At 41.3% G+C, this 26,385-nt stretch overlaps 1 protein-coding gene across 3 annotated transcripts in view; it reads right to left on the bottom strand.

Moving 5' to 3' along the window:
* LOC126395833 (leucine-rich repeat-containing protein 49) overlaps positions 1–26,385 on the bottom strand; it is a 45,540-nt gene that overhangs the window by 15,071 nt on the left and 4,084 nt on the right. Inside the window, exons 8-13 of one of the 3 annotated variants that reach the window (XM_050053583.1) lie at positions 22,083–22,226; positions 11,885–11,946; positions 9,468–9,615; positions 6,066–6,149; positions 4,450–4,622; positions 3,093–3,188 (exon numbers count right to left, since the gene is read on the bottom strand). In XM_050053583.1, coding sequence (XP_049909540.1) covers positions 3,093–3,188; positions 4,450–4,622; positions 6,066–6,149; positions 9,468–9,615; positions 11,885–11,946; positions 22,083–22,226 — 707 coding nt within the window. Of the gene's footprint in view, positions 1–3,092; positions 3,189–4,449; positions 4,626–6,065; positions 6,150–9,467; positions 9,616–11,884; positions 11,947–12,076; positions 12,153–22,082; positions 22,227–26,385 lie in introns of those variants that run through there. The other 2 variants (XM_050053575.1, XM_050053591.1) reach the window with 2 other exon arrangements.

Here is a 26,385-nt window from a genome sequence, read left to right as displayed (position 1 = left end):
CTGTAAAGTGTGTTTGCATGGTGTGCAGTGGCTTTGGATTTAAGGTTTCAATTGGGGAGTCTGCCAAACTTCTTTCTCACCATTGTGAAGATAATTCATGTATGTGTCCGTGAAACCACCTGTTCAGAGTCTCAGCACAACTCTTAATTAAATGAATGCATGAAAAGTACAAAGGCCTTTCCATTACCCCACATGGTGACCAACACCACTATTGGATTTCTGTGTAATAATAACTCTTCCACTGCCATGCACCCCTCATCCCATCTCTCAGGGGGAAAGAGACCAAATAAATCTTAAATCGTTTCCATCAGAATAAACTTGGGCCTGATTCATGTTGGCATAAGCTATTGTCCCATAACTTACTGTAGAAACACACTGACACTATCATGTTAAATGTGCTGTCAACACTCACTTCAACCTCATTCTAATTTGTCACCAAACTGGGATTGCTAATGCAAACCAGAGATGACATCATACCGTCATCTTTTTTCCTACTGTCATCACATTCAACTACATTTTGAAGCAGTGTAGTCATATATACATATATATATATATATGTACTATATACACAGTATATATATATATATATATGTTCAACTGTTTTTAACCTTTTGTGACACACAAAACATCTTGTTTACCATAGTGAATGCTAACAAAAATGGACACTGGACATTTGACAATGTAATTGTGAGCACTGAAAATGCAGCAATAGTGAAGGCTACAATTATTAAAAAATCTTGAATGAGTAACAGCAACACACAGCAACAGATCTAATCATAAGAAAAAGGCCGCCGTGTGTTAAATGCAACTGGTAATTTATATCAGAATTCTTACAATTTTTTCAGAACTTGAGAATATTCTTATACATTGTTTTGACCTTACTAAACGTAATCAATTAAAGTTGTTTTTCACTCTAAATGAGATGATATTTCTCAGCAGTGGGCTGGGAATTTAAGAAATAGAGAACAGTCCCCAGTTTGTTACTCAGGAAAAAAACACACACATGCACCGAGAGATTGCCCTACTCCCCAGGCTGTCACTGAGCAGATCCAGATGTGTGGATGTGCCAGGTCCAACCCCTGACCTAAATGGGAAACCAAGACTCTGTTGAGAATATGGAGAAGCAGGATTATAGATGACATGCAACAAACTATACACTGTCTCTTCGTGGTGCCAAAGAATAAAGCCCTCCTGCTGACGGAATTCTGGAAATTCACACCCCCATGGACCTGATCCGTGATGTCATGCACTAGTGAGGCAAGAGTGTTGAATCACAGGCCTCAGAAAACAGAGACAGGTTCATCCATCATCTGCCCCCTTCCCTCGACATTGGGGAGGATGATGTAATTTTCGTCAGCATCTAGTACTATCTGAGGTAATCTGAGCTACACTGTGTAGGCATTATAACCCTTCAGTAAACCCACACACTGTTTAACGAAACAACCTTTAAATTTCCCACCTACTGTACCTATTCCCAGGTATTTCAAGATTTTACTCTTTTAGTCACAGATTTTGCTTCTCTTTCAAGTTACTAGTGGTACCAGGGTCTGTAAAGGCCTTTGATTTTTTGTGATTCAATCCAAGCCAAAGTTCCATCTTAAAGGAATGTAGTGGATTTGATCGCGTGAGTCCTGTTCGTCACCATAACCTCTTAAGCCACATGACTGAAGTTATAATAGACACTGTAAAGGAAAGCCATTGCCATTGAGGGATTGCGCTTCGGGGCCATTTTCATATCCTGGTGCAGGAAGGAAAAGCCGTCTTTGAAACATGTAATAATAGTCCCTTACACAGACCCCACTTTCATCTCAGCCCTCCCCCTCATAACTCGTCCAGACCTGGATCACACTCTGTGCAGGAGAGTATATCAGAGCCCTATGCTCACATTAAACTTAGCACAGACTATTGAGTTAGAGCGCTTCCAGCAACATGTTATAAACAGTAAAACAAGAAAACTGTCCTCAGACATCTAAAACATGCATTTACTGATTTTACTAGAGAGCTCACAGAGCTTATGAGCAGCCAAGACCCACACCCCTGGAATAAGCAAGTCACTTTGTTGCTCAAGAATATTTCAAGACAGGTCTGATCCACCAGCTGTTGCTGGTATCAAATCTGTAACCGGAATTATGTCTCTACATGTTCTATTTAGACTATTCTGCCAACCCACTAGAAAAGAAAAAAGGACAGTGCAACTGCTAGAAACACACATAGAAAATATCAATGACAAGGAGGTCAGTTGGGCAGGAGCAGCCAACCACCTGTCTAGATGGGCGTTCTTTCAAACAGGTACATTGTGAGTGTACGTATGACAAATATTTATTAACTAAAGATTACAATATTAAAAAAGAAGACTTTTAAGATAGTTTAAATTCTACCTGGTGCAGTGAGAAACTCCAATCTAACAGATAGATATGGGTGACTCTTGGGAGGATGAAAAGACTAGACCTCATGCATAAGATGGTGTTAGATAGGCTCAACTGAAACTAATAAGTATGATAGTGCGCCAGGTAGCATTCCTCATGTCGATGACAGCACTCGGTATATCATACAGTGCACTGCAACTATATGTTTTTGCAGATTTCGGTGTTTAAGTTAATGGCTAAATACAGCTCAGTGACCTTCTCTCATTAATGACAAAGTTAGCTTTGTTATTGGTCTGTATGAGCCTGTCTGTACACCACATTCAGTGTTACTTTATTGAACACTGCATGAAGCAAAATTCTATTCTAGTGATACAACAGAGGTGTTACAATGGCAGATCTCTAAAAACACCCAAGAAATAAAACAAGAGCTTTCTGGATGGCCAGATATCACATGGTTAGATGCATTTATTGCATTTTGAGTGAAGTGAGCCTTTACTCAATTTCAGAATACACCAGTCAATCTATCAATCATCATGGACTTCAACAGAACCCACACAATCTGCAAACAGTTTGTATCTCACAAAGATACTGGTCAATACAGGCAACTTTACTAATCTAGCAACAAATCTTTGTTGACATTTAAGAGCCCAGGCAGGTGCTTATTTTGGATTTTTCGTAGACATACATGTCAGATTTGGTTTCCAAACATATGAATTTTTGTCTTACTTTGGATCTCGTGGGCTGTTTGGACGGCTGTTGGTGCGGAGTCTGCTCTCTGTTCCCCCTGATGGTCGCTCTGGTCCTGAACCTGGACTTACCCGTCTGATAAAACAAAACAAGACAAACAAACTCAGCAACTGAACAAACAATTCTTTTCAGAACCCTCTCAGATGAAGGAAAAGCAGTATAGCCATGCACAGACTAGAATTTTTTTCTCTTTTAAATTAGCTGAGTCACACACATAAGAAGAAATTTTATAGACTCTGCTCTCTTATTACAGGATTAAAACTAACAGCATCATACACAGTACAAATTATTATGATTAGTTGCTAATCTCACCCTCACGCATGCTTCTGGCTCTCACAAAACCTTACATTGAAAGACACATTTCCCTTCCTTAAACTCAGCTGTCAATCAAATTAAATGGCTACACCATCTTGATGTCTACTAATTGTTGTCATCTTAAATGTTATCTCCCTACTTGTACCTTGTTGATATGTCTCTCATTCAGAGAGCAATTGTCTGGATCTTTGCAAACATGATATTGGTTTAAAATGATCAGGGTGTCCCAGATGAGTCTGCCAACAGCTTTGAAGTGTTACAATTTTATCTGAAAATTGCTCCTCTTCAACAGATATTCCATGTTCAACATCAGTACTAAGGCCCTAGATCAGATTACCCATCCAACTGTCAGGAGAGGAGACTCAGTGTACTGCATGGCAAATCAAACCTCCTGAAATCTGAACCCAACATCAATCTATTCCTCATGTTTTCAAGATCCCATCTGAGCTACATTTTGTAAAGTTTAACCAAGTCTAAATTATTAGACTATCAGAGTGTTAGCCATGTTGACTTACTGTATACATGTAGCATGGCCAGTAGAAACAGGTTGGAAGATTTTAGAACGTTACAAATATTTACTGATTTCTTCACAATTCTCTTTTGCGCAAAAACACATATAAGTCACACAAAACACTTATATCTTGCTAGCCACTGGGAATTGTCACTTTTAGTTCTAGAAATGTGACTTATGGGAATACTATGCAGGATTTTCCTAAAAAACAATGTATAGACCCAAAAATAATTCCTCTCAGTCATCACTTATGACCCACTACAAGTGTTTCTGGCCACAGCACACAGGCAAGGTCAGGACTTTATAAAAAGGAACCAGGTTCCAGAAAGCAAAAGCAGTACACATCCAAGAGGAACTTACATAAATCATGGATACAGCAGCGAAAAAACACAAATCTTTTCTTTCACAAAGTGAATCCAGGTTGACTTTGATTTTCACTAGTGATACTGTTTACAGACAGTAGTCGACATAGTAAACCTCTAAGTGACAATCTGTTGATGCACTGTGTACCTGGGTTCATCTGGAGAGGGTTCCTGTGCGAGGCCGTTGGTCTGGGCGGGGCTGTGGGCAGGGCTGTTCTCTGGACTGACTTCTTCTTTAGCACCATTTGTTGGTGGCAGCTCCAAGCAGGCCCTGACGCCTTCCCACTGCTGAGCTGCATTACGGATTGCCAGACGCCGCTTCTCCTTGATGAACGCAAACACACATACACCCACCCACACACCCATCCACCCACCCACACACACACACACACACACACACAGAGGACAATAGAGGTTTTAAGTGACAGTTCCCTTGAGAATAACACCGAGGGCATATACTAAGCTAATGGAACCACTTGATCACAGGCAAACTCAGCCCTCCTACCTTGCTTGTCTCTGAGGTATGTTGTTGAAGATAGTATAAAAACTGCTTACTGGCACATATCACACCTCACTAAGGTGAGATCTGAAATTGTATATGCATGTGTGGGTCCAATTTATTTCCTCTTGTTACCGCAGCATTTTGATTTAACTGCAGTTACAGCAGTAAAAGTGACATCCCCACCCTGCAACAGAGAAGATTACCTGCTCCTTTTCTGTCTTCCAATTGTTCTTTTCTGGCCAAGCTGTAGTTTCGATATGCTCAGGTATGGAATGTGCCACTCCCTAATGCAGGGATGACTAAGCATCAATCATAGTGAATCCTTCACCCTTATGAACTCTTGGCTGCAGCATTGAATTTAACATTTTCTCAACACCAGGGCTGAGCAGGAGTTAGGTTACCGAGAGACAATGTGTTCTACACAGAGACCATCTTTCAGCAGAAGACACCACTGCAGCGCAGACTGGGCAGGAGGAGCACCATCAATATGAACTCTTACACACACATTATGACATATTTACTGCAAAACAGATGCCTCTTTAAAACAGAACATCTTAGACCAATTAGAGAAACATAGTATAATTTACAGATACAGTATCACTGTGCACGACAGTGCACCCCTCCCTATACACTAACAATACTCCCAAAGGGTACTGTTTTGTGGATTACTCATATGGACATGTTTAAAAAGTTGAAAGTCCATGTCAGCATCCAAAAGGTGTATTGACTGACACAAATAGCCGCAACAATCACAAGACACATACAGTACATTAGGGGGCACATAAGAAGAAAGAAACAAGTTAACAAATCCCAAGTATGATCTAAATATTTTAGAGCATTCTCATTAAATATGTTTTGATGGGTAAAAAGTACCATTAAGGGCCAAAGAGATCGTAATTGTCCAAAAATTATAATGGTCTGATGGTGGCTAATACTGTGAAATGCGTTGGACTCACAATATATACAGTCAAACGTTCAGCTGATGCATAAAACACTGTAAAACACATCTACAATTCAGTATGTGGTAGCTTTAGAATGCTATAGTATGTAGCTCCATCCAGTACTTTGAACCAACTGTTTTCCTTTCTTCTACCAACAATAACTAATCATACAACACCCAATGGATCAAAAGGGCACCAGTGGTTTCAGATGACACTTAATCTACTCTCTGAGATGTAGGGCACCGTGTGTGTTTGCTACATATTCAAACTCTACATCCAGGCAGACAAAGACAACAGGAGTGAATCAAATCAGAGCAGTACCTTATGAATGGTCTGCTTGTGACTCTCCTTCTTCTTCTCCTCCTCTTTTCGAGCCTGCACACCAGCCATGCGCCGATCCTCGTCCTGAAAAAGATAGCTTGTGCAATCAGAGTGTCGCTCCATTCATGAGTTCTGAATTATTCAGGAGAGAGGGGAACCACAAAAGACGCCGCCAGGAAGGCTGTTCTCTACAGCAGAACTGGACCACTGTGGAGGATGGGAGGGATTCTCACACCAGCCGGCTGCATCACGGGATTATCTGTCTGATTTTCAGTCTCGGATCAACTGAGCCCAGCTGTTGGGGAAAGCCAAAACTCCCAGAATGCAATGCTGCCAACACAATCTGAGTGTGCCAGCTGAGAGCTGGGGGGTATTCAGCTGTTTGTGACGAGCGAGCAGAGACGATGCTTCAGTCTGATCAATAGTGTGAGCAACACTGATGTCAGCTGGTGGAGACAGATTAAGATGCTCGGCCTGTATGGCACTACTTTAAACTAATTTTGTGGGAAGAACAGCGACTATGGGAAAAATGACCAAAATGCTGCAAATGCTATTCTGTGAAACTGATCAATATCGTATTGATTGCAAAGGGTGCTATTTTTCAGCAATAACAATGTCTTTGTTTGGACCGTCTCCCCATAGTCCATTAGGTTGATTATTTAGCTGTTAAGGTTTCAGTAAGTCAACAACAATATTTCAAGTTTAAAACTAAATAAAACATTTCAATAATATTTATGTCCTTAATATTATAGATTATCCCACAAACATAACAGCTGTCTTTGATAAAGTAGCTCTATTTGCGATATTAAATGTATTTGTAGGCAAATATTATAATTAGAGTGGGATTACATGTTTTATTAGTCAATAATATATAACGACTGTAAGCTAACTGATAATGTCTTTAGTCATGGGCAGATCCAGTGCAGTGTACGTGGTTTGTTCAAACTTCCTTTTTTCAGCTTTCGAAATAATCCAGACAGTTCTGGCACATTTATCCTCTCAGGAAACAGAGAAACAGCATTTATTAATGAGCCCAAAGCTAACACCTAGTACTGTATCTCCTCATTTGAAATACTTCCTTTCATTCCATTCATAAATAATGGCCAATCTGCCAGCAGTCAGGCATAGATTTTATCTCAGATAATCTGATCTGACTTCTACTGCTGACAGCATAGTGCACTGGGGGCAAGTTTTTCCAAATCGGTTAGAGGGGAAAATCTAGATCTTCTGTGGCTACGATGAAGTTTGCCCGCAGCGATATCATGACACAGTTTGAAAAGATGGAAAATCCAGTCCAAGACTGACATTGTTGATGTCAAATCAAAACTTTGCATCTCCCAAAAGTAAAAATTTCTGGAAATAAAGCACCATCACTGTTTTCAGGAGTGACAGCTACAGTGCAGACAGTAGTCTGGTGGAGGGGTTTAATGGGCCCTAGAGCTCATAAAACTTGCTAAACCTGTTAAGGACCACATGAACCTTAAAATTCAAGTAAAAACATGAAAATTGTTGAAATAGGAGTTACGAGTTTTTTTAATGTATCAGCAGTATGTTCTGAGGGCAAGGTGTGTGGTGCGTACAGATTCCTTTTAAAGTGCAAGCTCAGACCTGGGTGCTCCCTGCTTGACAGCCTCTAAAAGCATGCTGATATTTCACTGTGGCACTTTGCTTGCATGCTATATAAATACAATTACTTAATGTTTATGCTCGAGAATAATCATTGTTTTGTTAAACTGAATATATATTATGTGTATTGTAGACTCTTACGGTCATAGTTTAGTCACTGATGCATTTTTTCCTCCAATACACAACCAAGACCATAATCAATGCTGCGCAAATGTCAGAAAACAAAGACTAATAAGTATAGCATCAAGATGTACAGGAGCTTGAAGATGCCCCGTTGACAGAGAATAGGAAACTGCCTATGACAGTTCATTGTTTATTTGTAAGTGTAAATTCATAATGAGCAGGAATTTGCAATAGCTGCGACCACGCACATGCATCTGCATGTTCATAGAGTAACACACACAAACACAACCTCGCAAACACTCATCACTAGTACAGTGATGCCTCACTATGACAACTGAGTCATGACTTATTAAAGGGGACATGGCAAAATGGTGTGTGTGTTTGTGTGTCTGTCTATCTTTGTGTGTATGTATGTGTGTGTGTGTGTGTGTGTGTGTGTGTGTGTGTGTGTGTTTTTATAAAGTTTGGTCATGTTGAATCAGTTTAGAAGTTACGTGCTTTTTGTTATCTAGGACATTTGAAGGTTGTTGTGTGTTGTCATGTCACTACAGACTACATCATAGAAGGTTGCCAGTGATCGGCACATGTGGGCCTTGCCGTTCTGTGCGTTATCATGTTCAGTGTGTTACCATTAATATAACAACATACAGCCTATCCGGTTCTGCTTTTGCATCCCAAGGCTGCCTGAAAGCAGCGGGGGTAAGGAGCTGTTGTTTTTGCCTCATCCCAGTGATTGGCACATCTGGCCCGGGTGATGTTAGTATATGTAGGATGTGCTCCCATTCACATCCCCTGCTGCACAGCAACGCCGGCACACAGTCCCATTCCTATGAATAACTCTCTCTCCAGTGCTGTCGTAGCTGACAGGCACACCGGGAACCAGCAGGCGGTACTTCCAGCTCCGGTGTTTTAATTTGCGCTTGTCATTGTAACTGACTCGCACAGCAATCCATTTGTTTTGCTAACCTCAACAATTGTTTATTGTGTTTCGTATCATAGGCCCACAAATATTTATCCATATCTCATAATTATTAGACTTTGATCCTCTGCCTGATGGTCCCTGTGTCCAAGGGTATTCTTAAAAAGGTTGAGGCTATTTAGTCGTTTTTTATCATTTTTTTCATTTTAATACAAAGTGGTAACCATTGTATGTGAATGCATGAATGGGTCGGACCTGCGCAGCACTGGATTTGTAATAAACTGTAATAAACTGGAGCTACTGTGCTTTGATTACCCGCAGTGAACATGACCTTCATCCATTCAAAATGCCTATTCATTCCTTTGAGGTCATTTTGGTGAAAGTAATGCAAAAGTAGTGTAATACAGAGAGCCTAATATTGCAAAGTTACTTATTACTTTCAAAATACAGGTAACTAGTAATACGTAATATATTACATTTTGAGAGTAACTTGCCCAACACTGTTAGCTACGCGGAGAATGACTGTCTGACGCAACATTACACTCAACAAAGGCTTTTCAAAATATAAAGTGCAGCACAACTGTGAATTGTGAGGGTTATATAGCTTGAAGTTTGTCAACCCTCTACATCCTCTTTGCTGTTTAACATTTTTGATAATGACTATATAACATTATAAAAACTATTACATGTCAGAAATAACGTGTAGAAATAAAGAATCTAAAGTTCAGCCTTACTGTGATGCGCTTCATGTCCAGCTGTCTCAGATGAAGCACACAGCGCAGGACGGCCTGCTTGTACCATGTCTCCAGGGCTACAGGATTCCCATCCAGGGTGAGCTCAGAAAGGGAGCGTGACTCTCCAAGGCAGGCTAGCTGATCAAAACTAAACACAAAGAAAAAGTATTTTGGAGGAGAGTGAACACAAATGTTTTAATACAAAAATAAGGTGCACTGAATGCTTTACAATGATACAGAGGCCTAACTAAGTTTTGGGAAGCCTGAGTCATCCACCACTTCAGTCAAACATGACAGCTTCCCCCATTTATGTTTTGATTCTTGAACCTTTCATCTAGGCTTGTATTGACAGAATGGAGCCAAGCTAAAACAAGACATGAAAAACTAGTAATTTAGCAAGCACACTGGCAGCCTGACATTACTCAGGGGGCAATGAAGAGAGAAATATCCACTACACTGTTGATATCGCCCTGTGGCAAACAACCACAGTCATGCTAAGTACAGCAGTAGGGATTCTATCATTGCTAATTTGTGATAATAACCTTGATGAATCATTTGCCTGGAACAACTTAGGAAGTGCAGTGTTCCTGATCTTAGCCTGAGGTTTCTTTGGTAGCCAAACAAGGTCACACAATAAACCTCTGATGAACTATTAAACAAAGTACTGCTGGTGCTCTGACTAATGCAAAGCAAAGATTTCACAATTCACATTTCATTTGGGGTAGTCAGGAAACTGCAGTCTTATACACACAGTAACAGTAACCTAGGGCATTTTTAATTGTTATTAATGCCTATCAATCTACAGTACATTGTGTCATTACATATAATAGCTTATAATAAAGACAACTATATTCTAACAACAATAAAGAAGTTGTTTTTGACAGTGATATAAGAGACCCCTTGAGAGATCCCAATGGTGCTTGACAGCGCCTCATGCATTTTGCATAATGGCGGCATTCATTATCACAGTGACCAATGCCCTCTTGGGTATTGTTACTATGATAAACTACTCAATAATAGTTACAGTAGTAACAGCCTACATGCACCTGTGCCTGGATGCTATCAAAGGTCCAATAAGAAGTCGATTTCAAAAGTCTGTTTGCTGCGTGTGCAGACTGGGGTGTGGTTGGAAACTGTGTAGTTTCCAAATCCATCCAGCAAACCAATCCCTGCACCCATTTCTCTACTGACTTCTCATTATTAGTTCTGCCTTAACCTGGATTTATAAGGTATCTAACAGGTAAAGGCAGGTAAAGTCAAAAATGTGAGATTATGATAAGTGAAATAATAATTTCAAAGAATCATGAGAGATTTTTTTGCTCCAACATCCTGTGCTGGACAAACCGACTGCACCAAGTAGACAAGTGTGTTCTGTGCCTCTACCTAGCAACAGAGCACAACTGCTCTCCTATCAGCATTGAACAGTTTCAAAACGTACACACACCAGGTTTCTACAATATCATAGTGAGCATCCATCAAGAGTAGTCTGACTGACATGCTGTTACCAAAATATCATAATAGTGATAATAAGAATATGAAGGAAAAAATATGAAAAAAGTGCACATATTATGGAGATTAGTTGAGTGATCACGCTGTACTTAGAATATAGTGTTACTCTATGGAGGACTTTAAGTTTAAAAATACAAACTGATTATTTGTTGCCTATTTCTTTGTCATGATTCTCTCCACAACAATGTGCAAGATACAGAATCATAGAGACACTAGAACAGCAGGGCTGGCCTGAGACGTCAGGTCAGATCTATCAGAGCACAAGGTGACTGTGGTCAAGCAGGGTAATGAACACTGTCCCACCCTGAATCCCACATGCAGGCCCTTCCTTAAAGCAACTCTAGTCAGTAGGAGGGCTATGCTGCTTTAACAAGTTAACTCTGTGTCAGCTTTACAGCTGAGCGCAGAGAGAAGCAAAGGAAGAAAAACAGACCACAGATATTGGAGAAAGTGTGTAAAGCAGGCTGACGTTTGCACTAAGCAACAAAAGGCACCTCTCATTCATCCTACATACTCTCACCTAGCAATGCTGCTCTTGAATTCACTCAACCTTCAAATGTGTCATTAATTTTCCATGGAAATGAGCTACCTTCTTCTTAGCCTGCTTCTCTGCTGTCTGAATAACTTTAAAGTATTGGCACACCCCTTTCTTAGATAACAGTATGCTAATTACTAACAATAAAGAACACATCTAGGTTATTGTTTTCTAGGTTACAGAAACTGCCTACCACAGCAAACCTGTGTGTGTTATTGTGTATGTGTGTGTCTGTGTGTGTGTCTGTGTGTATTCTGCCCGCAGTGTTGGCCAGGCCCTGCCAAGAGCCAAGGGAGTGGACGTGGAACTGTCCGGCCACCATCTCCGTCCCTGCCATGCGGGGAGGAGGGAGTTAAGCGGTACGAGCTCTTACCTGGTGATGTGGTTGCAGCTGAGAAAGAGGCGCTGCAAGCAGGGCAGGCGGTCCACCTCGGTCTAGAAAGAGAAAGAGGGACAGGGAAGAGAGAGAGATGGAGGGATGTGAAGAGGAGAAGGTGCTCGGGAAGAGGGCACTGCATCGTCACTGTCGTCAGAGCTCTGTATCCCTCTCCATTCCCTCAGTCACCTTGCAGCTCTCAGCTCCAGCGTACAGCATCCCCATCCACCCTGCGCATGCACACACACACACACGGCACGCTGCCTTGTCTGCACATGGAGAGGAGGGGCGGGAGAGACAGAGCGAGAGAGAGAGAGCATGAGGAGGAAAGGGGGAGGGGAGAGAGAGTGGAGTGTGTGCTGCGCTAATGCAGAGATCCCCTGCTGCAGGAGGCGAAACTCGAAATGCCACTAGAACACATATACAACCAGTCGCACACGCTCTGAGCTGTTACTGTACACGCAAGAACAATAGCCTGGGTAAATGTAATGGAAACTGACTGGGATGGGGGTTGTTTCTCCATCAGGCAGGCTGAGCTTCTAAAATCAATGCAGAATTTAATGAGGGGGTGGGGTGAGGTGCAGCAGCTGGCCAGATGGCAAGCTGAAGAGATATATAGGGACACAGGCAATGTCACTACCACAACTCAAGCTAATCAGATGGTGTGTGTCTTTGTGTGTGTGTCTGTGTAGATGGCCAGTGCTGCACATGCTGGAAGCAAAGAGGACACTCCCAGCAGCAGTCTGAATGAGCTGCGTCAGCGTCCGCCCATATTGCAGCCACCGCCTCGCAGCCTCCTCCAGAACTGTTGCCAGCCTCCATTCAAACGAGAGCAGCCTAGCATTCAGGCTGTGCTAGCTCCTCTGCAGTGAACAGCACCACACTGCAGCACAGAGTCTCATCATTTAGAGAATTCCTTCCACCCCTGTCCACAGAGCCACATAAATATAGTACAGTTACTCATCCTTGTTTTATCCATTTCAACAGCCTTAGTGCTCACTACAGTACAGTAAGCACCAGGAACAATGCTAGAAAGACTTTCTGCAAGTGTTTTGTGTGTAGCTATTGTGTTACATTGTTGATACATAATGTACGGAATTAATATAATGAAATAACTACACCTATGAATCTTCAATGAAGTTTGTACAAAGTATATGAAGTCGTTCCATCTTATTATATCTGAGCCATGGAATTCCTGAAACAAGCTAGCATTCAATGGAAATTAGCATACATACAGGGTTCCCACATATCTTAACAATAAATTTTCAACACTTTTCCATAATTTTTCCACAATTTTTACCCAATTTCCTTGCTTTATATGAGTACACTGCTCAAAAAAAGTAAAGAAACACTTAAAGCATCAGTGTGTAAAAATGGTGAGTAACAGTGACATCAGTGGTCAAATTCTAGATTGCAGGGCTCACTCGCGCTCACTTGCTCGCCCCTCCCATCAGGTAAGTGACAGTGGCCTCGTAGGATAAAAAGCCTTGCGCAGACAGCAGAGATCCATCCACGAGTTTTTCGAGTTTTTCAGGAGTAGGCCTATCTAGCGACGAGGTGAATATTTATTTAGGAATCTAAACCATTACGATGTTGTAGCGACCCTGCAGTAAATGTTCTGTTATAATGTCAATGTTCTGTGAGTCGATGGCATGTTTGGGATTGAATGAGTATAGGTAGGGGGGCGGGGTGCGAGTGTGACGGGGATGAGAGCTGTGAGTGCGCGTGCTGGTGTGTGTATGAGCGAGCTGGAGGAGAGAGCAGCAGAGAGAGAGCAGGAGTGCACAGTTGGAGTTACAGCTAAGTTCTTCTTTGGTGGTTATTTTGGTGTAGTTACGGCCAACAGTAACCTGTACTGTTCAGTAATAAACAGTGGTTTGCCGAATAACTGCGTCATCCTTTCCAAACGTCCTGGCGGATGCTACAATATGTTATAGCTTACCAGTGACATATAGGTTATCTGTGAGATATAACGTTATGTTAGGAGTGTTTTATTTCTAATTGTTTCTGTAACACGAGCAAACATTAGCACAGTAATGCTAAAATAACACGTTTTATGTGATAGTCACGGCACAGTGCAGCAAATATAGGTTGGTACAATTATAATATATGCGTTTCCAGAGTGTTCTTCCACATGAGTTCAAATAAAATAAGCAACGCCGATATTCACTCACGTTTTGTCCTGTCCTCGCTTATCTGATCTTTTTCTTTTATTTGGTGGCGTGGTTTCCCTCTTACGGGGCAAAACATGTGTGTGCTCCTCCATTTAAAGTTCGACAGAATCATAAAAGTACAAAGCAGGTTCACACAGAAGCGCCCCGGATTGATCTTCACCTTCTCTGTCTCCAGTGACGGCAAGTTCTAGGTAAACGCGAAGCGCATATATCATTTTCGGCCACTGTATTCAAATATGGTGACGCAAGAGGGCAGCCTCCAGCAGACCGCGCCCTGCCTGTGTATATATAGAGAAATCATTCTAAGCCTATGAGAAAGCTTCCATTTGTATGTGAATTGCGTTACACTTTAGCAAATATATATTTATGAAAGCAATAGTTGATATTTGCTAATAAACAACCACGTAAATTACACATTGTAACTTTAAATTACACATCAGATCCTGATGAAAGAATTATTCAAGTTGAAAAATGAATTTGTTGAAAACAAAATGATATAATAACGGTCAATGGAAACCAAAATCATCAACCTACTGAGGGCTGGATTCAAAATCACATCAAAAATCAAAGTGAAAAATTTAAATCACAGGCTGATCCTACTTGAGTGAATTTTATCACGGCAACTCATAACGTGACTCAGTAGCGTGTATGGCCCCTGCATGTCTGTATGTACTCCTGTCCATGTCTGGGCATGCTCCGGATGAGTCTACAGATGGTGTCCTAGAGGATCTCCTCCCAGACATAGATCAGGGCATCAGTGAGATCCTGGACAGTCTGTGGCAGTACTTGGCAGCGTTAGACGCACCAATACATAATGTACTATAGGTGCTCAATTGGATTTAGGTCAAGGGACTGAAAGAGCCAGTCAACTGCATCAATGCCTTTGTCATCCAGGAACTGCCTACACACTCTGGCAACATGAGGCTGGGCATTGCCCTGCACCAGGAGGAACTCAGGGCCCACTGCACCAGTGTAAGATCTGACAATCGCTCTGAGGATTTCATCCTGGTACCTAACAGCAGTCAGGGTACTGATGGCTATGACACAGAGGTCTGTGTGGCCCTCCAAAGACAGATGTGCCATCCTGAAGGAGCTGGACTACCTGTGCAGCTTGATTGGGTTGCAGGTACTGCCTAATGCTACCAGTAGTGACAAGGACACTAGCAGAAGACAAAACTAGAGAAGAATCAGTCAGTCAGGATAAGGAGAGAGCAACTGTCTGTGGCCACCACATGAAAAAAAGATTCCTTTTTTGGGGGTTGTCTTGCTTTTGTCTCTCCATTGCATCTGTTGTTACTTTCATTCGCACCAAAGCAGATGAAATTAATTCACAATCACTTGTGCCTAAATGGACAGATTGATATCCCAGACGTTTAACTAACTTGGTGTTATACTGTGATAATTAAGTGTTCCTCTAATTTTCTGAGCAGTCTAGTTTAAAATGGGTAGGCTTATACAGCCATACATTAGTAAATACATACTTCCCGGCCATTTGCAGATAAGCAAACTGGTAGTGCTCGCTAACTTTACTTGCATGTTAGACATGGCCACCAACTAGCTGGCAGCTGCCTATGGCAATAGACAAGACTGGCACATATGAGTATGTCGTTAGGGCCTTTTTGGGGGGTAGCAAAGTGAAGATCCTATAGATGTCAATGCAATTTGTCGTGTGTTTGGATTGTAATTTTGACACATTTGTGTGCATTTATTTCTCGCTAAACAAATATTTGTTTTATATACATGTCTATAATTATTTTGCAACCTTGTCTAAACCTGGGCGTTCGCAATACTGTAGTAAATTAAGGTTAACCACTGTCATGTCCCCTCAGGCTTTCCCCTCCAAGTAGATTAATGACTCACCACTGACCAGACATTCCTTATCTGGACATCTATACATCTATACATGTATAGATGTATAGATGTATAGAACAAGATACCTGGTGATTTAATAAAACATGTATATCTAATTGAATCAGACAACAGTCTGATGCAGCTATACTACTGTATATTACTGTGTATCACGTGATACTGGTGATGTTTCAATGGTCACGCAGAGCAGCGCTAGATTTTCACTCAGTAATCAAGGAACTGTTGCATAATGTTAAACATGTTTTGGGTTTTTCTGATAATATTTTTAATAATAACCAAAACAATATATATTCAAAACTTTTCCAAAATGTCTTTTTAATTTCAGACCATTTGCAGGCCTGGAAAAAGGTTTTCTAATTTCATATCTTCTCTAGGAATTTCAGGAGCATGGTAACTCTGCATATTATAAAGAGTTTGGCCCATATAAAATGCCACAACAAAACTTACACAAACAACCACCAGCAAAGGAAACATATACTGCGCACGCCTCAGTTTATTTAGACCAGTGACAAACTTTCCCAGTGAGATTTTACTATTGAAATAGCACTCACTTATATCTCATGTATTAAAGGGACATTTCACTAAACTATATGCGCCAATCATATCACCACACAGGAAAAGCATGCATCTACTGCTAGCTTACCTAGATTCACTGAGCTAGCATACATTACAGTTCAGCAAAGGGGGATGCTATTAATGTTTACATCTCTCTCGTGCTGTCACGAGCACGAGTCTGTTGTCCATGAGTACATGCGCACTGCCTTCTGCATGTGTAATATGGTTGGTGGGTGTAGTTCGGTGAACAAAATAGTTCCTACATGAAACTGCTCACAATATGGTCTCTGGATTATCTTGAGTAACAGGGTCATGATTTCTAGAAAGGGACATTGTTGTTGAGTAGCTTTAAATTTTTTTGGGTCTTTGAGCACCACAAGTCTAGTGCCATCTAGTTCCATTATATTAGGAAGAAAACAGACACCGCCACAGCCGCTATCTCCAGCACTCAGCAACTCATACCAAAACAAACTAGACTTATAAATAACACCGCAGGTAAAAGCAATATATATTTTTGATTTGGGGGTGGACTGTCCCTTTAACTTCAACGTAGTTACGCAGTTTAGATAAATATTTACTATCTTTGCAATGAGTGTTGCTAGAGAGGCATGTAGGCAAGTATTGTCTTTAAACAAAAGGACACACAGCACACCGACACCACAGACTTATCTTTGAGTGTTTGGGATCTGTTTTGTTTAAAAATGTTTTACAATGTACATTGATTGTCCTTGGCTCCGTCCTTACTCTCTACATTATTAGACACCAAACAGAGGATAACAAAAGTACAAATTTTTAATAACTGATAAAGCTGAAAGAGTTACTTTGCAATATGATTGTGTTTCAAGGAACTAGTTGTTTTCCCAACATTAAATAGCCATTAAGTAACACAACACCTGTCCAGCATAAAAAAGTGGCAAGACAAGGTATGTGAGTGACTGAACATCTATTTTAAAATTTAAAGACAAGTGAACATTTACCAGGTGGGATGATCATGTTGTTCTGTGTTACTATGTAATTTGTCAACTTAATGCAAACATGCTAGCCACTTGATAATCCAAGCTTATTCCTCCCTAGTAATAAAGAAAAATCAAGGGGCGTCGGTGGCTTAGTGGGTAAAGCAGGCGCCCCATGTACAAGGCTGTTGCCGCAGCGGTCTGGGTTCAAATCCAGCCTGTGGCCCTTTGCTGCATGTCATCCTCCCCCCCTCACACTTACCTGTCCTGTCCATTAAAGGTGAAATGCCCATAAAAAAATCTTTAAAAAAAATCACATTGGCAGTCATTTCTAATGTGTGAAGAGACAAATTATGATTTCTGGCAGCATATTGAATTATTACATTATTTGCAGTGGGACTTAGAATGCGTAGGGATTTCTGTTGTACTAGATTGTGTAAGATTGCTTCACTGTGAACCCCAGTAGTGCAGCGCCGTGCTATCTTTCCCTCTTTTGAAAAACTGCAAGTCATTCTATCCAGTGCTAGCTTAATCTGACCCTCCACCATACTCCCAGAGTTTCTGTCTGTGCCAGTCCCTGTATGGATGCTGGTGAAGCAGCAGCCACTGCACGCTGTCTGAGACTAAAAATAGCATCCCTGTCTCAGACAGAATGATGTCATAACTGAGCTGACGTGCTGCATTACAATCGCCAACCAATGTGGTCTCTTTTTCCAAAAACCTGATTGATCAGAACCAATCGGCTGACAGGATCTGAAGTGAGGTTGGGTACAGCTGTGTTGCTGTGTGTGTTTGCCTGCGGGTATGTATTTATGTGGCCGTGCCTTCACCTCTTTATCCCGGCTCCACCCTCCTCTCACTGACAGTTTGCGTGTCTTCACTTTTCACACTCGTACTGAGCTCTGGCAGAGGCATTACTCCACAAACACAAAACTACCTCTCATCGCCGCTGTCTCTGTTGCATGCAAAAACACACCACAAAAGAGCATGAAAGCTGCTCAAATAAACACACAGGTTCATGTGTATGCCAAGAGAGTTTCAAAGATTGCAAAGCTGTTGGGTTTTGGGGCTGCTCTTTGAATAGCACAGACTTGAGGTGTGAGCTTAGCCGGCACACATCTGGCTTCAGGTACTGTGCGCTAAAATTGCAGATACACAGTCTGGTGTTAAGTGCTCAATGCTGTGTTGTTTTTGCACAGGTTTGTTTAATTAATCATTATTTTATGATTTTTTTATGAATTCAGTTAATATTCATTTGGATTGTTTGGCTAAAAAATTTTAAACTCCATATTTTGAGGATTCAGGCATTATAAAAAATCTTCATTATTTCTGTAATATCGGCCCTGTCTTTGATAATTTAGTTTTAGTTTTAACATTAATATTTTCCACAGTGCTCTGGGGCAGCATGTTGATTTATTAGATCCCCTCAACTGCAAATTTCAAAAGTATATAAAAAGTAGAACAGATCTATGTAATACTGGGAGAGGGGACCTTTTGTATTCAGGAGATGATGTGATGAGGAGTGATGACTTTATGACCCCATCACATGCACACAAACACACACACTCATTAGAGCTGATTAAATCTACAGCAGAGGTACCAAACAGTACTGGACATTTTTTACATTTTCAATGGAAGTGATGCTTGACTTACTACTGGCCACACAAGAAGACAAGATTATGGATAAAAAAAACTGCTAATCCACAAAGCCAGTCTGCCTCTGGGTGATGCCTTTTTGCTTTGTCTGTTCTATCAATGCTTGTGCTGCATACCCAGCTCTGCTGCCAAAAATGTAAAATGCATCACTTACTGGCTGCCACAAGAAGAACGGAAAGACCCACCTGAGAGCAAGTATAAACAGCAAAGGTTTTATGAAATGACTATACGTCAAATCACCAGTGTGTTTTCAGTTATTGTATTGTGAGCATTAGTGTGTAAAAATCTGTCATTCATATGAAGATGCATTGGAAATCCGTGGTTACAACTATGGAAAAATGTGGATGACAATATTTAGACAGAGTGCAAAACAACTGCACCACAATTTACTGCAACAAGACATTAAATGAAGCAATGTGGATTCTGTCCTGATTGTGGAACAGTGGACCAGCACTTTACCCTTGCAGGGCAGCTGAAGGGGTTGTGAAAATTTGACCATCCAGTCTACATCTGTTTAGTGGACTTGGTAGAAAGCTTATGACCACGTACCACGGGGAGTCTCGTGGGGGGGGGGGGGGGGGGGACTGTGGGAATTCAGGGTACTGGGATCACTGCTACGAGCCATCTAGTCCTCATATGACCAAAGTGAGACCTGTGTCCTCATACTTGCACACAGTCAAACATGTTCTAAGTGGGCGTTGGCCTCCGCCAGGGTTGCTCAGCGTCCCCAATTCTGTTTGTGGTATTCATGAGCCGGATCTCAAGGTGCAGCTTGGGGGAGGAAGGGGTCCAGCGTGGGGACCTTAGAATTGCATCTATGCTCTTTGTAGATGATGTGGTTCTGTTGGCTTCATGAATCCATGACCTCCAGCATGCACCAGAGCGGTTTGCAGCCAAGTGTGAGGCAGTTGGGATGAGAGTCAACATCTCTACGTCTGAGGCCATGGTTCATGGTTCACTGCCAGAAAAAGGTGGACTACCCCCATTGAGTTGGGAGAGAGTTACTGCCCCAAATGATCACAGGGTCTTGTTCACAAGTGAGGGTAGAATGGAGAGTGGGATAGCTAGGCAGTTAGGCATGGCACCTGCAGTGATGCGGGTGCTGCGCTAGGCTATCATGGTGAAGAGGAAGCTGAGCCAGAAGGCAAAGATTTACTGGTCCATCTATGTCCCAAACAATGAGAAGAATGAGATTGCGGATATGAGCTACTGAAATGGGCCTTAGAGATAGGGTAAGGAGCTCACACTTCTGGATGGATGCCTTCTGGGCGCCTCCCGTTGTCCAACTGGTAGGAGGCCACGGGGCAGACCCAGAACACGCTGGGGGGATTATATATCTTATCTGGCCTGGGAATGCCTCGGGGTCCCCCAAGAGCAGCTGGAAAGCGTTGCTGGGGAGAGGGACAACTGGAGTACTTTGCTCAGACTGCTGCCCCCAAAACCTGACCCTGGATTAGCAGATGAAAATGGATGGATGGATGGATGGATGGATGGGTGGATGGGTAGATGGGTGGATGGATGGATGGATGGATGGATGGATGGATGGATGGATGGATGGATGGATGGATGGACATTAAATGAAATAGGTTACCAAACATACATGTGTTTAGATGCATTACAGCATTACCTAAATACAAATTGGATGCTGTGTAAAGATATAAAAATATTCACTTAAAGATAAAGTGTGCATATGGATTATATAATGCTTCTATAATGTGTATTGGATGACTGAGCCTAACATATGAGCAAGTCTTCAATTTACTTATTTTAAGTCTCTCAAAGCATTTTTCTCTTCTAGTCCACAATTCCACTTTTCATCTGCCTTGAATGAAAGGGAAAACCTGGACACCTGGAGGATGGTTATTTACTTTGTGCTTGATACAAGCACTTGGCAGCAAACACCGCTAATGACAGAGACTGGAGAATCTGCTGAGGGCTAGCATTTTTCCTCTCCTGCGCATCAAATAAAACACTACACCCGATAATTAGGACTGGAAGTGGTTCTTGATCAGAACTTGCAGGCAGAGGACCGGGTGAGTGATGGGAAGAGGTTTCATACAACACAATGTTGGATTCCATTCCTATTTTCTACCCCAAAAAGCAGGAAAGGGCTTAGGGGATTTGCATACAAATGAAGGGGCCTGTTTTGGCATGCACTGTTCTGTTTATCAGATTAAAACTATAGAAACCAAGGGGAGTGAATTTCCGTGTTAAGAATATCCAGTTTCTCTTTCACTGCGCCAGAAAGTCGGAGGGAGGTTGTGGGTAATGAGCTGCGTCTCCCTGGGTAACACCATTGAGATACATTTCACCACAGACTTTCTTACAAAGATTCTATTGATGTGATTTCTGTGTTTGTTATTTTGTGACAGTAAAAACTGCTACATGCGATCCCATAACAGAGGAAACAGTAACCATCCAAGGGACACGGTCCAACAGAATGACATGAAGATGAAAGATGGAGCACGCTACCGGTACTTTCATCCTTTGAAGACCATTTTCCAAAGAACAGTTGTCAGCGTACATGTACATTTGTTTTTGCATCAAAATACAGAAGAAATACAACAATTACATTATTAGTAGCTGCAGGAACTTCACCAATCAGGGCTTTATATAGATCGTCCATAGGTCTTAAAAACCGTACGGCAGCTGCACTGTCAGGAATTACTACAACACTGAGCAAATACATGTGTATGATGCATTAATATAAGGTGTACGGATCAGATACAACACAGCTTCCTTCGTGCACACTGTCAAAGAACTACTTAAATCTTCCTGCAGCAGCCAAAACAAAAGTTCTCAAGTCCACATCTACTGTAACCTGCAACTATATAGAAGCCCCACAAAAGGCAGCAGAAACTAGTCATGGTTGAAAGTAAGAGTGTGTGAACAGTTGGTGCCTTTTCCTTTATGCAAAGGAGCAGAGTAGCGTGCATGCAGTGAATAAATTGCCTTAAGCTGCCACTAATTGGGAAAGAGGCCCCTCACCACAACAGAGATGCAGTTGTGTCTTAGGTTGAGTTCAGTCAAACAGTCCAGACCCTGCAGGTTTTCCACTCTGGATATGCTGTTTCCCGCCAGGTTCAACACTCGCAGCTCGCTGAGGTGAGACATGTTTTCTATCCTGCAGATCTGAATGAAGGCAAAGTGAGACAAATGTCATGCACAACATAAAACCCTGTGAAATGGCAATTTAGATAATGATATTCTACTTTTAAAAAGGCACAGTGGGGGGTAGTGCTAGCAGAACATAACACACTGAAATTGTATACATTCACTGCTCAGTCTGACATCATATCATGTAATTAAATATCATCATATGGTTCATGTACATTTTGAATTCTTTATCCTGCACACAGCTAAATTTTTCTGGGGTACAAGAAAGCCAAAATGCAGTTGTGCTCCATTTTCTTTGCAATGCCTGAGGCTGCACCTTCTGCTAAATGACACTTTAACAGAAATGACATTTCCACTCTCTTCATTACCTCACAGTGACCCACTTCACAGCAACAATCTGTATCACTTCTGAACATCCTGAATGACTGATATACAGTTAGTCACATCAAGTTGTGACTTCTTTGACCTCCCAAAAAATAATAAACAAGTAGTTGAGAGTCAGTCAATGGTGAAATGATGCCCCTCCTCTCTCTGGGAGAGAATACTTAGGGGCCCATGTCACAATGACACTTGAAATACTTCAGAAAAATTCCTGGTGAGAGTGATGGGTTTGCTCCCTGTAGTGCATACTGTACATGTGAGGGTAAAGTTAAAAGGACATCAGGGTTTCAAGGATTCTTTCAAAGATTTGAAAGATTACAGTTTTAGCTAAGAAAATAATAAGTTGTTAAAATTTGAAATATAGATAAACATTTGAGCTTGTCTGAAAATATAATTTTTATAGCTCACTGGTCCAGAAAAGTAGGCTATGCAAAAGTTTTTTGGGCTTTGGACTAGTTAGGACAGCACTCCCAGATGGTCTGAGAGAGCTCACAGGTTCATACGCATAGAAACCCCTAAGAAGATTTTAAAATCAGTATACAAACCTACAGGGAACCACTGTACATAGAGAGTATTATGCACTTTCCTTCTGGTCCTAGTCAGCAGAGTTTTCGATTAATTGCTGTTGCAGTTGTAGTTGATTTATTTCTAGCTTTAGGGAGTTCAGATGGGAACTCATTTGACAAAAGTGCATAGGAGTTTCTGTATTAGGAACAGAGAGAAATGTGCAATCCTGGCAATGTTTGTTAAATGATTAAATGTTGTTCTGATTAAAAACCGTGGAGGTTAGGCTGCTACTTTTTTATGTTTCAGATACATGAAAAAAGGTGTATTCTACTTGGCTCCCTCCAATTTTTCAAAGTGTAGTGGGTGTGCAAAAGGTGTCAGCACAGTTCAAAGAAAATGTCAACAAACCGAGTGCAACAAGTCAACCCCAAACACCACCATTAAGCAGTCTCATCTGGTGATGGATACAACAGAGTGAGGTCATCACACTGCACTCAAAGGCCTTTACAACAGTTGTATTGTGGTGTCACAGCTGACATGAATACTTTCAGTCAACACACAGTCAGTGCACACTAATGGGACAATGGTACCCAAAAGGTTAGAGTGGCAGGCTTGTGACAGGGATCTAGTTCAAATATCAAGAAGATGCATGACTGTAAAGCAGTCAGTGGATAGCAAACAGCTGCACGCTCAGTGAACCCTCCCTGAATAAATTAAGGTGAGAAAATAACACACATTGCCCAAACCGGAAAACAAAAACACTCACAAAGTAAACATTGTCTCAGGCCCAGACTTGGGCATCCCTGACCCGAGCAAGACAGGCATCGATACATCAGACCTCTGTCAACACATAGACACAGTATCTCTGCACAGTGAATGAGATTTTAGATAGACTTCTTTGCAAATATTTAACCCTCTGAGACCCGCATACACCCATTGCTGTCATTTGGGGGTGGGAGAAACAGGGAATCTTTAGGGGGAGATGGCAGTTCAAAACTATATGCCACACATGAGTGGTATGCATAATCTTAAAACTGGAAACCTGAGGATTCGTTTGAGTAGAAGCTCAATACTATGTGTCAAGTTTTTCTGGTCATAAATATGTAATTAACATTGAATTTGGTTAGACATCTATTCAAACTGGGAACATTTAGGCATTTTTGACCACTCAAGAATTGCTAAAACTAGTCAAAAACCCTTCCAAAATCCAGCATTGAGCCACCAAGACCTTGAGGAACACCACAGAAAAATCCATACTGTGATTTAGTGTCAAAAACATTTGACATTTGGGGATTCCTGTATGAATGGCACTTTTCGATGATTCTAGAAACTGCTGAGGAACACCCTTGTTCTCAACATACCTATGAAAGCCATGCATCCTCCGAATGCCCGAGGTCTGTAGTTTATCGTACCCAATTGATGCAATTCAAAGACTGTTTAGGAACCCAGCATGCAGAAATAATTAAATACAACAGGCGAAAATAGACCATTAATGTGAAAAAAAAACCCAGCATGGTTTTTACCCCAGACTGCATGGGACTAACAAAAGTGGGCATATCTGTAAAGGGCAAACGTGTACCCATAGAATCCCTTTTATTTCAGATATCTTGAGATGAGAGGTCAAGGGAAACCTGTGCAACAGTCATGACGTTTTTCCCTCACCAAAATTGTGCCTATATCTCCTGATAGCCTAGCATGACATGGTACCGATGGATTCCTTCTTCTGGTCTTCCATGATACCATATCATTATTCTAACTTTAAAACACAGCTAGTCCTAAAGACAGGGATGTCCAACAGGATTTCCAACAGCTTGGTACGTCTCATAGGATTTTAAGGATTTTGTGTTGCACACCATGAATGAGGTACTTTTCAGTAGTGTAGGTCAGACATCCATAATATTGAGATGGTTTTAACACGGTAAATACTTGACCTATGATACTCAAGTACAATCTTCTTTTACTTAACCCTTGAGATACAGAAAGACATGGATCTCAAAGTGTAGAAGTTTTCTGTAGTGTCTATGATATTTGTTAAACATTAGTAAAAAAAAAAAACAACAACTTAAAAATGTGAATAACATTGCTTTGCAGACAGGACAGAGGCCTGTTCTTGGCTGGCAGATGAGAGCAGTGAGACATGCCAAGAAGGGGTAGCAGGGATGGTAACATCCGCTCTTGGCATGTTCCTTGTAAACAATACAGTAATCACATCTTCATTTCATATAATTTCATATAATGGCCAGTATTGTCAAAGAAGAGGACACAAACACAGACAATGCTGTGTTAAAGTTGCCATTGATGACAGCAAAGCCTTGAGCATCCTTGTGATGAGTCTCTGTTCCATCTTCACCCCAAACCCAAAGTGCAATGCTTACCACACATGACAGATTCAGTCAAACTAAATCAAAATCATAATAATGATTTAAAGGAGGAATACAATTTCTACCATGCACATGAGCTTAACAAACTAACTCTCTAACTGTGATACTTTTTCTTGATTTTACAGACCCTGTAGGGCATTCTCCACTGTCCTCTGTGAGTATTCAAGCCAAACTGCTCTACTGGAAAACATCACTGCCTAACTAAAGATTGGTTATCCAACACTGTCAGGTCACATTGTAACCCCAACACTTGGTCACTGAGGCCAAGTGTGGGTTGGCTGCACATTCCCAAAGAGAATATCTCCTTTTGAACACTTCCAGCAAACTGGAAATGAAATGACATCCTGTCACAGAAATAAAGGGTGAAAAGAGGTGGGAAGTGAAGTGAGCCTCCCTGCTAGATGATGGGAGGAAGAAAGGATGACAGTGATGTACTGCTTGTGGTTAAAGTATGCACAGAAAAAGGAAAGAGGACAAGCAGCTGCGGTTCTGAGACCTATAGTGACTAAAAAACAATCAGAATAGAATAAGCCCAACTTCAACGTTATTTTAACTCGTGAATCCATTAACTCACTCGCTGACTCACTTCATCATCTCGTATTATCATTGTGCAGTGATTCACATTACATTTGGGTGGTCAGGTCTCTGGTGAGCCTGGAAAACATTGAATAAAAGGTGAATGAACAACTACTTAAATGCATAAAACAGGAGGTTGTGAAGTCAGCGAGTGAAAAGCGACCTGTCCTCCTCAGAATAATAGATTTATCATCTGCTCCTTAATAGGCGCCTGCCAACAAATGGCCGCCTCTGGATACAATATTCTTTCATTACCAACAAGGGCAGCAAAAAAAAAATCGTTTTAGTAATTCACTCATTCAATGTCCTATTATCAGAACTGTTTAAAT

Source organism: Epinephelus moara, chromosome 1 (assembly GCF_006386435.1).
Source record: "Epinephelus moara isolate mb chromosome 1, YSFRI_EMoa_1.0, whole genome shotgun sequence".
In the NCBI taxonomy this organism is placed as follows: Eukaryota; Metazoa; Chordata; class Actinopteri; order Perciformes; family Serranidae; genus Epinephelus; species Epinephelus moara.
The sequence above is the reverse complement of the archived record's forward strand: the minus strand, read 5'-3'. Positions and strand labels throughout refer to the sequence as shown.